The sequence below is a fragment of the Vespa mandarinia genome, chromosome 15 (assembly GCF_050613455.1).
Source record: "Vespa mandarinia isolate Hongniang chromosome 15, ASM5061345v1, whole genome shotgun sequence".
Lineage (NCBI taxonomy): Eukaryota > Metazoa > Arthropoda > Insecta > Hymenoptera > Vespidae > Vespa > Vespa mandarinia.
In genome coordinates this window covers 5,064,806-5,075,214 of record NC_140824.1, presented here as the reverse complement: position 1 = coordinate 5,075,214, position 10,409 = coordinate 5,064,806, and the positions used below count along the sequence as shown (strand labels likewise).

Sequence of the window (10,409 nt, the reverse complement as noted above, 5' to 3'; positions counted from 1 at the left end):
AAAACCTTCGAAATATGATACGCCGTATCGATGATAGATGGAGCACCAATCACATTTCTCGATTGTAACACCTCCCTGGTGGATAATTTCCCAATTAATAGTTCTCTTCGATTGCTCGAAAGGTTACTCATCTCGATTGATATTACGATTATATGGTTCGCACATGCTTTGTATCAGTGGCTCGATGCTTTTATGGTTATAAATTATACATATTACATTATATTACAGAGAATATGGCTTGCATAATTTTTTATTGAAAATATATTTCAGGTGGCATTGAAATTCAACGTTCAACGGCGACGTTCGACAGTGTCATATATTTCAATGATATTTTTAACCGCCATATTCTATATGGAATAATCCATATAGATATAAGGTTAATCGGATACTTTGACTCGATCGTTAACATTGACTCAAGAAACTCTTGCCAAAATATGCAAAACGATTCAAGTGCTCCAACTGCAATCGTTCAGAGAGAGGAAGACCGAAAGCCAGTCATTATTTTTGGACGCAATATCGCAGAAATTCCTTGTTTCAGAAATAGTTTTCTATACGGTATCTCCAGTGGTATCGGAGGTGGATTGTTAGCATTTTTATTTACAAGTCGTCCCAAACTTGCTATGCATTGCACAATGGCTACATATTTCAATGTAACAATAGGTTATTGGTTTTATTGTCGTTATACTAGAGATCTGGATCATTTTAATGCTATCCGAATGCAAGATATATTTCAAAATGCCGCTGTGTTGGAAGGTACGGAAGAGGGGCCAGAAATTGTAATAGATAAGGAACTAGTTGATGTTTAGATATCATTTATTAATTTTGTATATACTAGTTAAATATACCAAGTTTATGTTACAATTTATTACTCGTTGCTTACCATAATCGAGCGCACGTATGTATATGTACGTTCGAAATGTATAATATAAAAGTAGGAAAACATTCTCTATATGTGTATATATATACGCGTGAATATGACGTCGAATATTTTCAAACTCGGATCTTCGATCGATCGACGAAACTTTTGTATAGGTTTTTACTATGCTTCATGTATTCTTTACACGCTTGTATATAGTTTTAAATCTTATATCATCATGTGTATCATCATACATTTATAAGTTCGATTAACAACAATAATATTGATTTTTTCCTGTTTTTATAAATGACTCAATAACAATTTAATAAAAATAATAACGTATTAGCATTTGTAAACACATTTCCTGTTAAGAGTAATGACATGTAAATACGACCTTGGAAGGACCTTTAACAATAATATTAAAGAGTATGTTACTAATTCTTATTCCCCGTCATCTTTGAGAACGAGAAAGTGGTTTCATTCGGCTCGAGCATATAAATCGTATAAATTATCGATACAGTTGTAGACAAAATATATTAAAAGTTTTTAATTGGGAACAATGTCGCAGAACGATACGAGCGAAGATGAGACCGGTTTACGAACTCCGATGTTCCTGAGGAAAGGATCTAGATGTAGTCGTGGTACACCAGGTATTATAATGGAACAAAAATATTGAAAAGCAATATTGGTATAATTGTTTTTCCTATTTTATTCAGGCACACCGTCTTCTATTTCAAGCTCTGTTATATTTGGTCCAATTCCGGACGAAGTTCTACGTGTTTGGAGTCAATTACCCGAAGCAATTCGTTTAGATCCTAGCTTAGCAATTTTTCAAAAAGAATACGATAGGATTTATCAAACCGACAGAAGGTTTATATCTAACTTGACGTATTTATATATATATATATATATATATATATATATATATATATATATATCAAAGTAATTGTATATATACATATATATGTTCTATTTTCTTTTTTTTTTTATTATTCGTCTTTTTTATCACCATATTTGTTAGATGCTCCGATACAAAAAGAGATTGTTTAGTAGTAAATATGTCTCTTGGTACACAATCGGCACCACCCATAAGGTGTTTATATTTATTTTATAATTGTAATTTGACTTATTATTATCAAACACGGAAATCACTTAGAAATCTTTTTTCAACCAGAACGCAACAAAATATTTGCGAAGAGGATGGCACGCACGATATTACACAAGACCAAGCGCATGAAAAACAAAAGCCATTTTATCGTTATAGCAAATTAATAGCTCTTTCTTGTTGCTGGCTAATATTTACTGTAAGCATTTTAAACAGATATTTATTATTTTTACTCGCGACATATATATAAAACATTATAGGTGATATTAATGGTCAAGAACGAGAAAATCGAAAAAATGCATCAGATTTCTATTCCCAGCAACGAAATTCGACGTATCCTTTACCATGATAATAAACTTTTGTTCCATCTTTATATCGATTATTTCGTAGATAAATTATAATACTGTGGCTTTCTTTAAACTTATTTATAAACAGATTATAAATTGCAAGGTTTAGTCGAAAGTAAGCGCATCAGCATCAGAGTAGAAGGTTCATTACTGCCTCCAATTAAAGAAAATCTTAATTTAAATTTATCAAGTCATCATTTAACAATATGGTTGAGTTCATTAATCAACGATTCGACTAGTCTACATAAATATAATATCCATTCAGAGGTAATGAATTCATATATGAATATTACTTTAATAAAAAACATTTAAATAAATAAGTAATATAAAATATAAGTATTCGGGAAAGTATAACATATTAAAATAATTTTCAGAATATAAGCGATTCTTGGATTTTACCTGTACTTCCTGAAAATTTAATGGATTTGTTTCCTGATCAAAAGCATCAAAAAGTCTTTGAATTAGATAATGTTGATAAAGAATTAGTAGAAAATGCAATATTTATAAATTTACATACAAATTTAAAACATAGTTTTCCACTTTCAATTGCATATGATTTATCTTCGATAAATACGGACGATGGTATACCGTACGCTGCGATTGTTTTATTTGGTCTATATGTATTGATAGTATTTGAGGTAATACAATTGTATAGATTTAACACATCAAATATATATCCAATAATACAAATATCTAAAAGGACTTATTACGTCTATTTTATACTTTTAGATCGTTCACAGAGCTTTGGCTGCAATGCTAGCATCGACTATGTCTGTGGCAATATTAGCTGCATTTAATGAGGTATCTGTTATGCTTATCTATTTAATGTAAATTCTTTTATTTCTACTTTTTATTTTCTTTCTAATATCACTAGAGACCAAATATGACAGAATTAATTTCTTGGATTGATGTAGATACATTACTACTATTATTTTCCATGATGGTTCTTGTTGCAATTGTCGCAGAAACAGGAATATTCGATTGGTTAGCTGTTTATGCTTACAGGGTATAATAATAACGTAAATTATATTATAAAAAATACGCTTTTTCTTTATGCTTCCATAATCGATAATACAATCTTTAGATAACTGGAGGTAAATTATGGCCATTAGTAAATACTTTATGTTTCTTTACCACATTCATCTCATCATTTTTGGATAATGTTACAACAGTACTATTAATGACTCCAGTTACGATCAGACTCTGCGAAGTAATGGAATTAAATCCAGTACCTATATTAACAGCAATGGTAGTTTATTCCAATATAGGTGGTGCCATTACACCAGTAGGTGACCCACCAAACGTTATCATTGCCTCTAATCGTGATGTTATTGATGCTGTGAGTGTCATTAGCTCATATAATGTATCATAATGATTGGATTATTATCGTATGTTAAATATTATTATCATATCATTTAATTTGTTATCAGGGAGTAGATTTTAGTACATTTACATTACATATGAGCATTGGAGTAATATTAGTATTGATTGTGGTGTATGCTCAATTGCGTTTCATTTTTCGTGATAAAGCAGTTTTAAGTTTCGATGAACCACAAGATGTACAGGTAAAAATGTTCTTCCGGTATATTATTTTAGGAAACGTATAGATTTTTCTATGCATGAAATATTTTTCTAGGAACTCAGACATGAGATAGCAATTTGGCAAAGAGCTGCGGCAAGTCTATCGAGTTATAGTAAAGATGAAAATTTAGTAAGAGAAACTTTATTAAAGAAAGTACAACGTTTACTTACGCAACTTAAAAAAAAGTTAATGACTGGTAGTGTTGCTTTCGAAAAGTATAAAACTACACTCGAAGAACTACAAGAAAAAGTATTTCAGCGTCATTATACATAACAAATACAGATATTAAAATTATCATTTTTTAATTAATAAAATTTGTATATTTTAGTATCCCATAAGAGACAAGTGGTTGTTAGTCAAATCAGGATTTGCATTAGTGTTCGTTATTACGTTATTTTTCCTTCATAGTGTACCTGGTATGAATTTATCATTAGGCTGGACTGCATTACTAGGAGTACTTTTATTACTAATATTAGCAGACAGTGAAGATTTGGATGGACTAATGGCTAGAGTTGAATGGAGCACTTTATTATTCTTTGCTTCATTGTTTATACTTATGGAAGTGAGGAAAAAAAATTATATTAAGTAGCATTGGTATACACTAGTTTGTATTAATGTATAATCAATTCTGCTATTATCATAGGCTTTGTCACGTTTGGGTCTTATTGCCTGGATAGGAAAGCAAACAGAAAAAATTATTCTATCTGTTAATGAAGAATCTCGTTTGGCTGTAGCTATACTTTTAATCTTGTGGGTATCGGCATTTGCAAGCGCATTTGTTGATAATGTACCTTTGAGCACAATGATGGTAAGAATTGCAATAAATTTAGCTAAAAATCATGAGCTTAGATTACCTCTGCAACCTTTAATTTGGGCATTAGCTTTTGGTGCTTGCATGGGAGGTAAGCAGATTTCCAATTATATATTTTCTTATTCATTATATTACTGGTATTTATTTGGTTGAATGGACGGTTGTGGTATTTACAGGAAATGGAACTTTAATTGGAGCTACTGCAAATGTTGTCTGCGCAGGAGTAGCTGAACAGCATGGATATAGATTCACTTTTATGCAATTTTTAAAGTAATCTTCTTTTTTAATAATCGCCCCTTATCATCAGCTATTATTATATAACATTTTTTTCTTAATATTATTATACGATATTATTCAACATGATTGATTAAAAAAACAGCTGATAATACAGCAGATCTTTTAACTGACGCAAGTAATGTTGTTATATGACTCGAATGTTTGTTTTTCTTTTTTTCTTTTCTTTTTTTTTCAGAGTTGGCTTTCCTGTGATGATCACAAGCACTATGACAGTAACTATGTACCTAATGATCTCCCATGTTATTTTTGCTTGGAATGGAATATAAATGTTCTCCTTTTTAGTACGAAGAAATATAACTTCAATCTATACTTGTTCATAATTGTACTACTATAAGTACTTTAATGGTTTAATGTTTTTGTAACAAACATTCTTTGCATCAGGATATGCTTAATGCAAAAAATCATATAAAAAAAATATATGAATATTTTTAATAAAATTAAGTAATTCTCTAGAGAAAATAAATATTTTATATATTGATAATAATTATCATTTAAGAAAATATTTGACTTTTGTTAACTCGATTTTTCCAATATCTAGCAGCTTTAAGAATTAGTTGAAAATATAAATGAATATACTCTTAATCTTATAATTATCGACAATGTTGACCAACGATGGCTTATCATTGCACAATAAAAACATGTTACTATTTATAAATATGTTTGTGCGTATAAAAAACGGCAATGCATAATAGAAAAGATCAATAACGATTATGAAGCCATATATTTCTTAATATAAGAAAATATTAAATATTACATATGTCAAAGATTTTATAGAAACGCGCCATAAGTTGAAATCACTCTATTGATTATCGACAATTCATACCGTTGTCAAATCGTATAGTAAACAAAACAGAGTACGTTAATGAGAATTACCTACTGCATTATGTATTTGAATGTTTATTAAATAATAAAAAATCAGTGCACTTTTATAATAATTGATATTTTTAGTAAAAAGTTAAACGATTTTTATGATCAACATGCCTGTCGATCAAATTCAGTATTCCGAAAGATACACCGATGATAATTATGAGTATAGGTTAAGTTCATTGATTTAATATGCTCATAATATTGTGTTTATTTCATTAATTTGTTTAAAATGTTTTAACAATACGTTTTAATTATAGGCATGTAATTCTTCCAATTGATTTAGCAAAACATGTACCTAAAACACACTTGATGTCAGAAACTGAATGGCGTAATTTAGGCGTTCAGCAAAGTCCTAGGTGGGTTCATTATATGATGCATAGTCCAGGTATGTTACTTAGATGCATAAGTATATTTATTACATATTATATAATTTATTAATAATTTTTAAAAATTATAAGGATTATTGTGTTTGACAGAACCACATGTCTTGCTTTTTCGTCGGCCAAGAATTCAGAGAGGAAAACGTGTAATGTAATAAACTAATTTTTATGTAAACAAATGTGTCATCGATATACTTATTTTTAGAGAATATATTTATTTATATATATATATATATATATATATATATATATATATATATATATATATAAATAAATATGTTGTGTCTGTATATATTGTATAGAAATAAGTAGTTATCTTGTAAATCATCGTGCAAATAATTATAATCATGATTTTTATAATATGAATTGATGGTTTTTTATATTTTATAGTGATAAACGTTTGATGATTGATGTAGGTTTTTTGTTCTTATAAATAATACATTAAAATTACAATGCATTACTTTCTATAATTTTTATTAAATTTTTATTAACATCTTCATTTTCGAATGCGTAATAAATATTTTGCATTTACTATGATTTTAGATAAAGTACACGCACATAGTCAATACGTGTATCTATGTACGATATATGCATGATACTCATATCGCGCAATGTCGTTAACAAGAGTTTACATCGTACAAGCAGGAAAAATTAAATATGGATAGGCAATAAATAATTATCATCTTCCCATTTATCTAATATAATATTAATTCTATGCTTTAAACAGTTCACTAATTTATTTTCATGCGTTATTAAAGAGGAGCTTTTTCAACAAGCTTAAACCAATATCCACATTCACAACGTCGTGGAGTTCCTTCGTGTAACCACATCCAGTTTATATGCGATTGATCTTCTTCGCAAATACATCCAACTATACGACTGTTAAATGCACTTGGCACCAGATTTGGACATTCTTTTGTACCAGGTCCCCGTTTTGTAACTTTCAAGTTAAAAGGATCCTGAGAATACAATAAATAATCTACTTTAAGGAATATCAAAACAATGAATACGATTTTAATAATAAATAATCCAAAATAATGTTGATACAAATAATATGGTTAATGATATAATACATCATTAAAATTATAAAATACAAAATGAAAATTGTTGGAATCATATAATATTAGTTAGTGCAAGGAGTTGATTTAAGTAAGGTAAAAACTTACATCGTCACCAGCAGCTTTAGCAAGTAATTCTCGTTTTTCTATTCCTGTTGCATGTTCCAATGGATCAGCACCTGCAAATAATGAATTGTACTATATCTGCATTCTCGTAGAAGAAGACAGTAAAAGTTAATAATTTAAGAATGCTCAATATATTACGTAATTTGAAGATATCTCAGTAGATAGAGTATAATCACTTTTTAATTGAAGAATAGATTTAAATGTATTACCATCTTTTAAATATCTTGGTGCACTGTAAGATATCGACCGTCGACATGAAAGTAAAACCGCACGCCCATAAGAACATGCCATTTTGTAGATCTCGGCCAAATCGTACCGTATACTCACTCTTCTATTCTATTCCTTTCGCCGAAAATGAACGATTTGGGACAAATGCGTAATAAAAAAGATTGGTCGCTCCACATGTCATAAGGTGAGCTACGGTAGCGCTTTGACGTAGGTGAATTGAACTATGGACGATCGATTGTAAGTTAACCTCTGCAAGCTCGTCTGTGAAAAAAGGCGCCAATTTGAAATTGAACATTCGTTTAAAACCACCGCATAGAGACGTTGCGTTAAAAACGCGGGAAAAATAATGGCGTTTCTTTATCCATGGAAAAGTTCGTTAAATCTCAAAAGAAAATAAATATCTGTTTTGCATAATTTTGAATTTGGATTTAAGTAATAGAAAATACAGTTTCTTTTCTATCAGTTGGACGTTCTATCGCATATTATTTACAGAGCTTTACCCTTCTGTCACATGAAACACCGATGCACCAACTATACGTCTTCTGTGTAACTTGCGCCAGTGAGCGACGGTGAGCGGCTCTTCGGACGATTGGTAAAAAAGAATTTTAGAATAATTTTAAGTGTGTTTATACGGTTTAATTCTTATTTAATATAATAATCGAGCTATGATAATAACAAATTATATTCCGATAGGGAATATCAAATAACGAGCAACATTATATTCATTTGAAATTTGCGCGTAGTTATAAACCGATTTAAGATAATATTATTATAGATGTTTAATCAATTTCCGATCCTTCGAAGCTGAATGATAATCTTCTACGATCGGACGTATTTGTATTTATATAAAAAGATATTTTAATAGTTTCACGTGAATCTTAAGAGAAAAGAGGAAAATATTTTCTTTTAAAATGGACAAACCAGTTTCCTCGGATATCGTTCTAATAGCGGGCAATTCACATCCAGAATTGGCTAATCTAATCGCTAAGTAAGTTCTACTTAAATCTTAATTACATTTCCATTCTTTTACGTAAGAAGAGATAATTATCTCTTTTCTCTTCTCATTAACTAAACTGTTTTAATATATTGGTTAATGAACATTCTATGATTGTCAAGTATATATTCTTCTATTTACAATTTGACAAACAAAAGTTGTTACATTAAAGTTTATATTGATGTACTTTTTATATTTAAAGTCGCCTTGGCGTAAAGCATGGTGGATGTTCCGTATATCATAAATCAAACCGTGAAACTATGGTTGAAATAAGTGATTCCGTACGAGGTAAAGATCTGTATATAATTCAGACTGGTACAAAAGATGTTAATAATAATATAATGGAGCTCCTCATCATGGCATATGCCTGTAAAACGTCATCGGCAAAAAATATTGTCGGCGTAATTCCTTATTTACCTTATTCTAAACAATGCAAGATGCGTAAGCGTGGATGTATAGTTTCAAAACTCTTAGCAAAGATGTTATGCAAAAGTGGTTTAACACATATTATTACTATGGACTTACATCAAAAAGAAATCCAAGGATTTTTTGATGTTCCTGTAGATAATTTAAGAGCCAGTCCATTTTTATTACAATATATTCAAGAGTCTGTGAGTATAGCTTTTATTGATTTGAATATTTCTTGTAACTTAATTACTTAATTCTTCCCTTTTATATTGGATCAACATAATTATGAGACATTAATCATTTATGTCCTGTTATTAGATACCTGATTATCACAATTCTGTAATCGTTGCAAGAAATCCAGGAAGCGCAAAAAAGGCAACTAGTTATGCAGAAAGATTGCGTTTAGGAATAGCAGTTATACACGGAGAACAAAGAGAAGCTGAATCAGATATGAATGATGGACGTTATTCTCCTCCAGCGTTAGCCTCAAGAACAATGGAGGTTGGTGTAGGTGTGCCTATGCATCCTGCCAAAGAAAAGCCTCCGATCAATGTTGTAGGAGATGTCGGAGGACGCATTGCCATTATGGTGGTAAGGAGATATTCAAGAAAAATTAATACTCATATGTACTTGACTTTTTTCTTATATAATTAATTATTTATTGTAATTTAATTTAGGATGATATGATAGATGATGTACAATCCTATGTAGCAGCGGCTGAAGTACTTAAGGAAAGGGGTGCATATAAAATCTATGTATTAGCTACTCATGGTTTACTTAGTTCGGATGCACCAAGACTTATCGAAGAGTCACCAATTGATGAGGTAATGCGTTACCTATATATTTAATTTTAGCAAAGTTAAATTATATATTAATAGGTAATGCGTTACCTATATATTTAATTTTAGCAAAGTTAAATTATATATTAATATAACATTTACTTTGATCAAAACTTGTTTATATTGGATTTTTATACTTTTCCCAGGTTGTTGTGACCAACACTGTACCTCATGATGTACAAAAAATGCAATGTCCAAAAATCAAAACTGTTGATATAAGCATTTTATTAGCTGAAGCTATTCGACGTATTCACAATAAAGAATCAATGTCTTATTTGTTTAAAAATGTTACATTAGAAGATTGAAAATATGTTGATAATATGTATGATTTACAGTAAATCTAAATTTAGCAAACATAACATTCAATTTCAATTAAATGGCTGAATTCTTCATATTATTCAGTATTGAGATAACATAAAACATATCTATGTCTTAATTGTGCATAATATTTTTATAACATACAGATTATTTCTTAAAAGGATAAAATATTTTAATTACCAAAAGATGTAAG

At 29.7% G+C, this 10,409-nt stretch overlaps 5 protein-coding genes across 11 annotated transcripts; 4 read left to right on the top strand and 1 right to left on the bottom strand.

Moving 5' to 3' along the window:
* Window positions 1-61: 61 nt before the first annotated feature.
* On the top strand, window positions 62-1,124 carry l(3)87Df (cytochrome c oxidase assembly factor COX20 lethal (3) 87Df). The gene is made up of 2 exons (XM_035884545.2): window positions 62-195; window positions 271-1,124. Exons 1-2 carry the CDS (start codon window positions 153-155, stop codon window positions 804-806), a joined length of 579 nt encoding a protein of 192 aa, XP_035740438.2. The 5' UTR covers window positions 62-152; the 3' UTR covers window positions 807-1,124.
* Window positions 1,125-1,281: 157 nt separating this feature from the next.
* On the top strand, window positions 1,282-5,387 carry LOC118449681 (P protein). 2 transcript variants are annotated; one of them, XM_035884529.2, is made up of 16 exons: window positions 1,282-1,506; window positions 1,573-1,726; window positions 1,878-1,949; window positions 2,031-2,160; window positions 2,222-2,294; window positions 2,397-2,575; window positions 2,683-2,946; window positions 3,038-3,109; window positions 3,183-3,314; window positions 3,393-3,647; window positions 3,739-3,873; window positions 3,945-4,139; window positions 4,219-4,452; window positions 4,534-4,792; window positions 4,878-4,971; window positions 5,174-5,387. In XM_035884529.2, the coding sequence occupies exons 1-16, from the start codon at window positions 1,416-1,418 to the stop codon at window positions 5,262-5,264; spliced, it is 2,430 nt and encodes an 809-aa protein (XP_035740422.2). In that variant the 5' UTR covers window positions 1,282-1,415; the 3' UTR covers window positions 5,265-5,387. The 2 variants fall into 2 exon arrangements, with proteins under 2 accessions (XP_035740422.2, XP_085517641.1); XM_085661515.1 differs by lacking the exon at window positions 5,174-5,387 and having other exon boundaries at window positions 4,878-4,975.
* Window positions 5,388-5,530: 143 nt separating this feature from the next.
* LOC118449690 (cyclin-dependent kinases regulatory subunit 1) lies at window positions 5,531-6,633 on the top strand. Of its 3 annotated transcripts, XM_085661519.1 has the most exons (4): window positions 5,531-5,852; window positions 5,947-6,034; window positions 6,123-6,250; window positions 6,324-6,633. In XM_085661519.1, the coding sequence occupies exons 2-4, from the start codon at window positions 5,967-5,969 to the stop codon at window positions 6,398-6,400; spliced, it is 273 nt and encodes a 90-aa protein (XP_085517645.1). In that variant the 5' UTR covers window positions 5,531-5,852; window positions 5,947-5,966; the 3' UTR covers window positions 6,401-6,633. The 3 variants fall into 3 exon arrangements, with proteins under 3 accessions (XP_085517645.1, XP_035740440.1, XP_085517646.1); XM_035884547.2 differs by having other exon boundaries at window positions 5,531-6,034; window positions 6,342-6,474; XM_085661520.1 differs by having other exon boundaries at window positions 5,531-6,034; window positions 6,123-6,221; window positions 6,342-6,468.
* Window positions 6,634-6,702: 69 nt separating this feature from the next.
* LOC118449689 (cytochrome c oxidase subunit 5B, mitochondrial) lies at window positions 6,703-7,838 on the bottom strand. The gene is made up of 3 exons (XM_035884546.2): window positions 7,639-7,838; window positions 7,412-7,482; window positions 6,703-7,204 (listed from the first exon to the last, which is right to left on the bottom strand). The coding sequence occupies exons 1-3, from the start codon at window positions 7,718-7,720 to the stop codon at window positions 6,998-7,000; spliced, it is 360 nt and encodes a 119-aa protein (XP_035740439.1). The 5' UTR covers window positions 7,721-7,838; the 3' UTR covers window positions 6,703-6,997.
* Window positions 7,839-8,135: 297 nt separating this feature from the next.
* LOC118449685 (phosphoribosyl pyrophosphate synthase-associated protein 2) lies at window positions 8,136-10,338 on the top strand. Of its 4 annotated transcripts, XM_035884542.2 has the most exons (6): window positions 8,149-8,249; window positions 8,433-8,645; window positions 8,854-9,262; window positions 9,378-9,650; window positions 9,737-9,883; window positions 10,045-10,338. In XM_035884542.2, exons 2-6 carry the CDS (start codon window positions 8,569-8,571, stop codon window positions 10,201-10,203), a joined length of 1,065 nt encoding a protein of 354 aa, XP_035740435.1. In that variant the 5' UTR covers window positions 8,149-8,249; window positions 8,433-8,568; the 3' UTR covers window positions 10,204-10,338. The 4 variants fall into 4 exon arrangements, with proteins under 4 accessions (XP_035740436.1, XP_035740435.1, XP_035740434.1 ...); XM_035884543.2 differs by lacking the exon at window positions 8,433-8,645 and having other exon boundaries at window positions 8,136-8,249; XM_035884541.2 differs by lacking the exon at window positions 8,149-8,249 and having other exon boundaries at window positions 8,256-8,645.
* The last annotated feature ends 71 nt before the right edge of the window (window positions 10,339-10,409 follow it).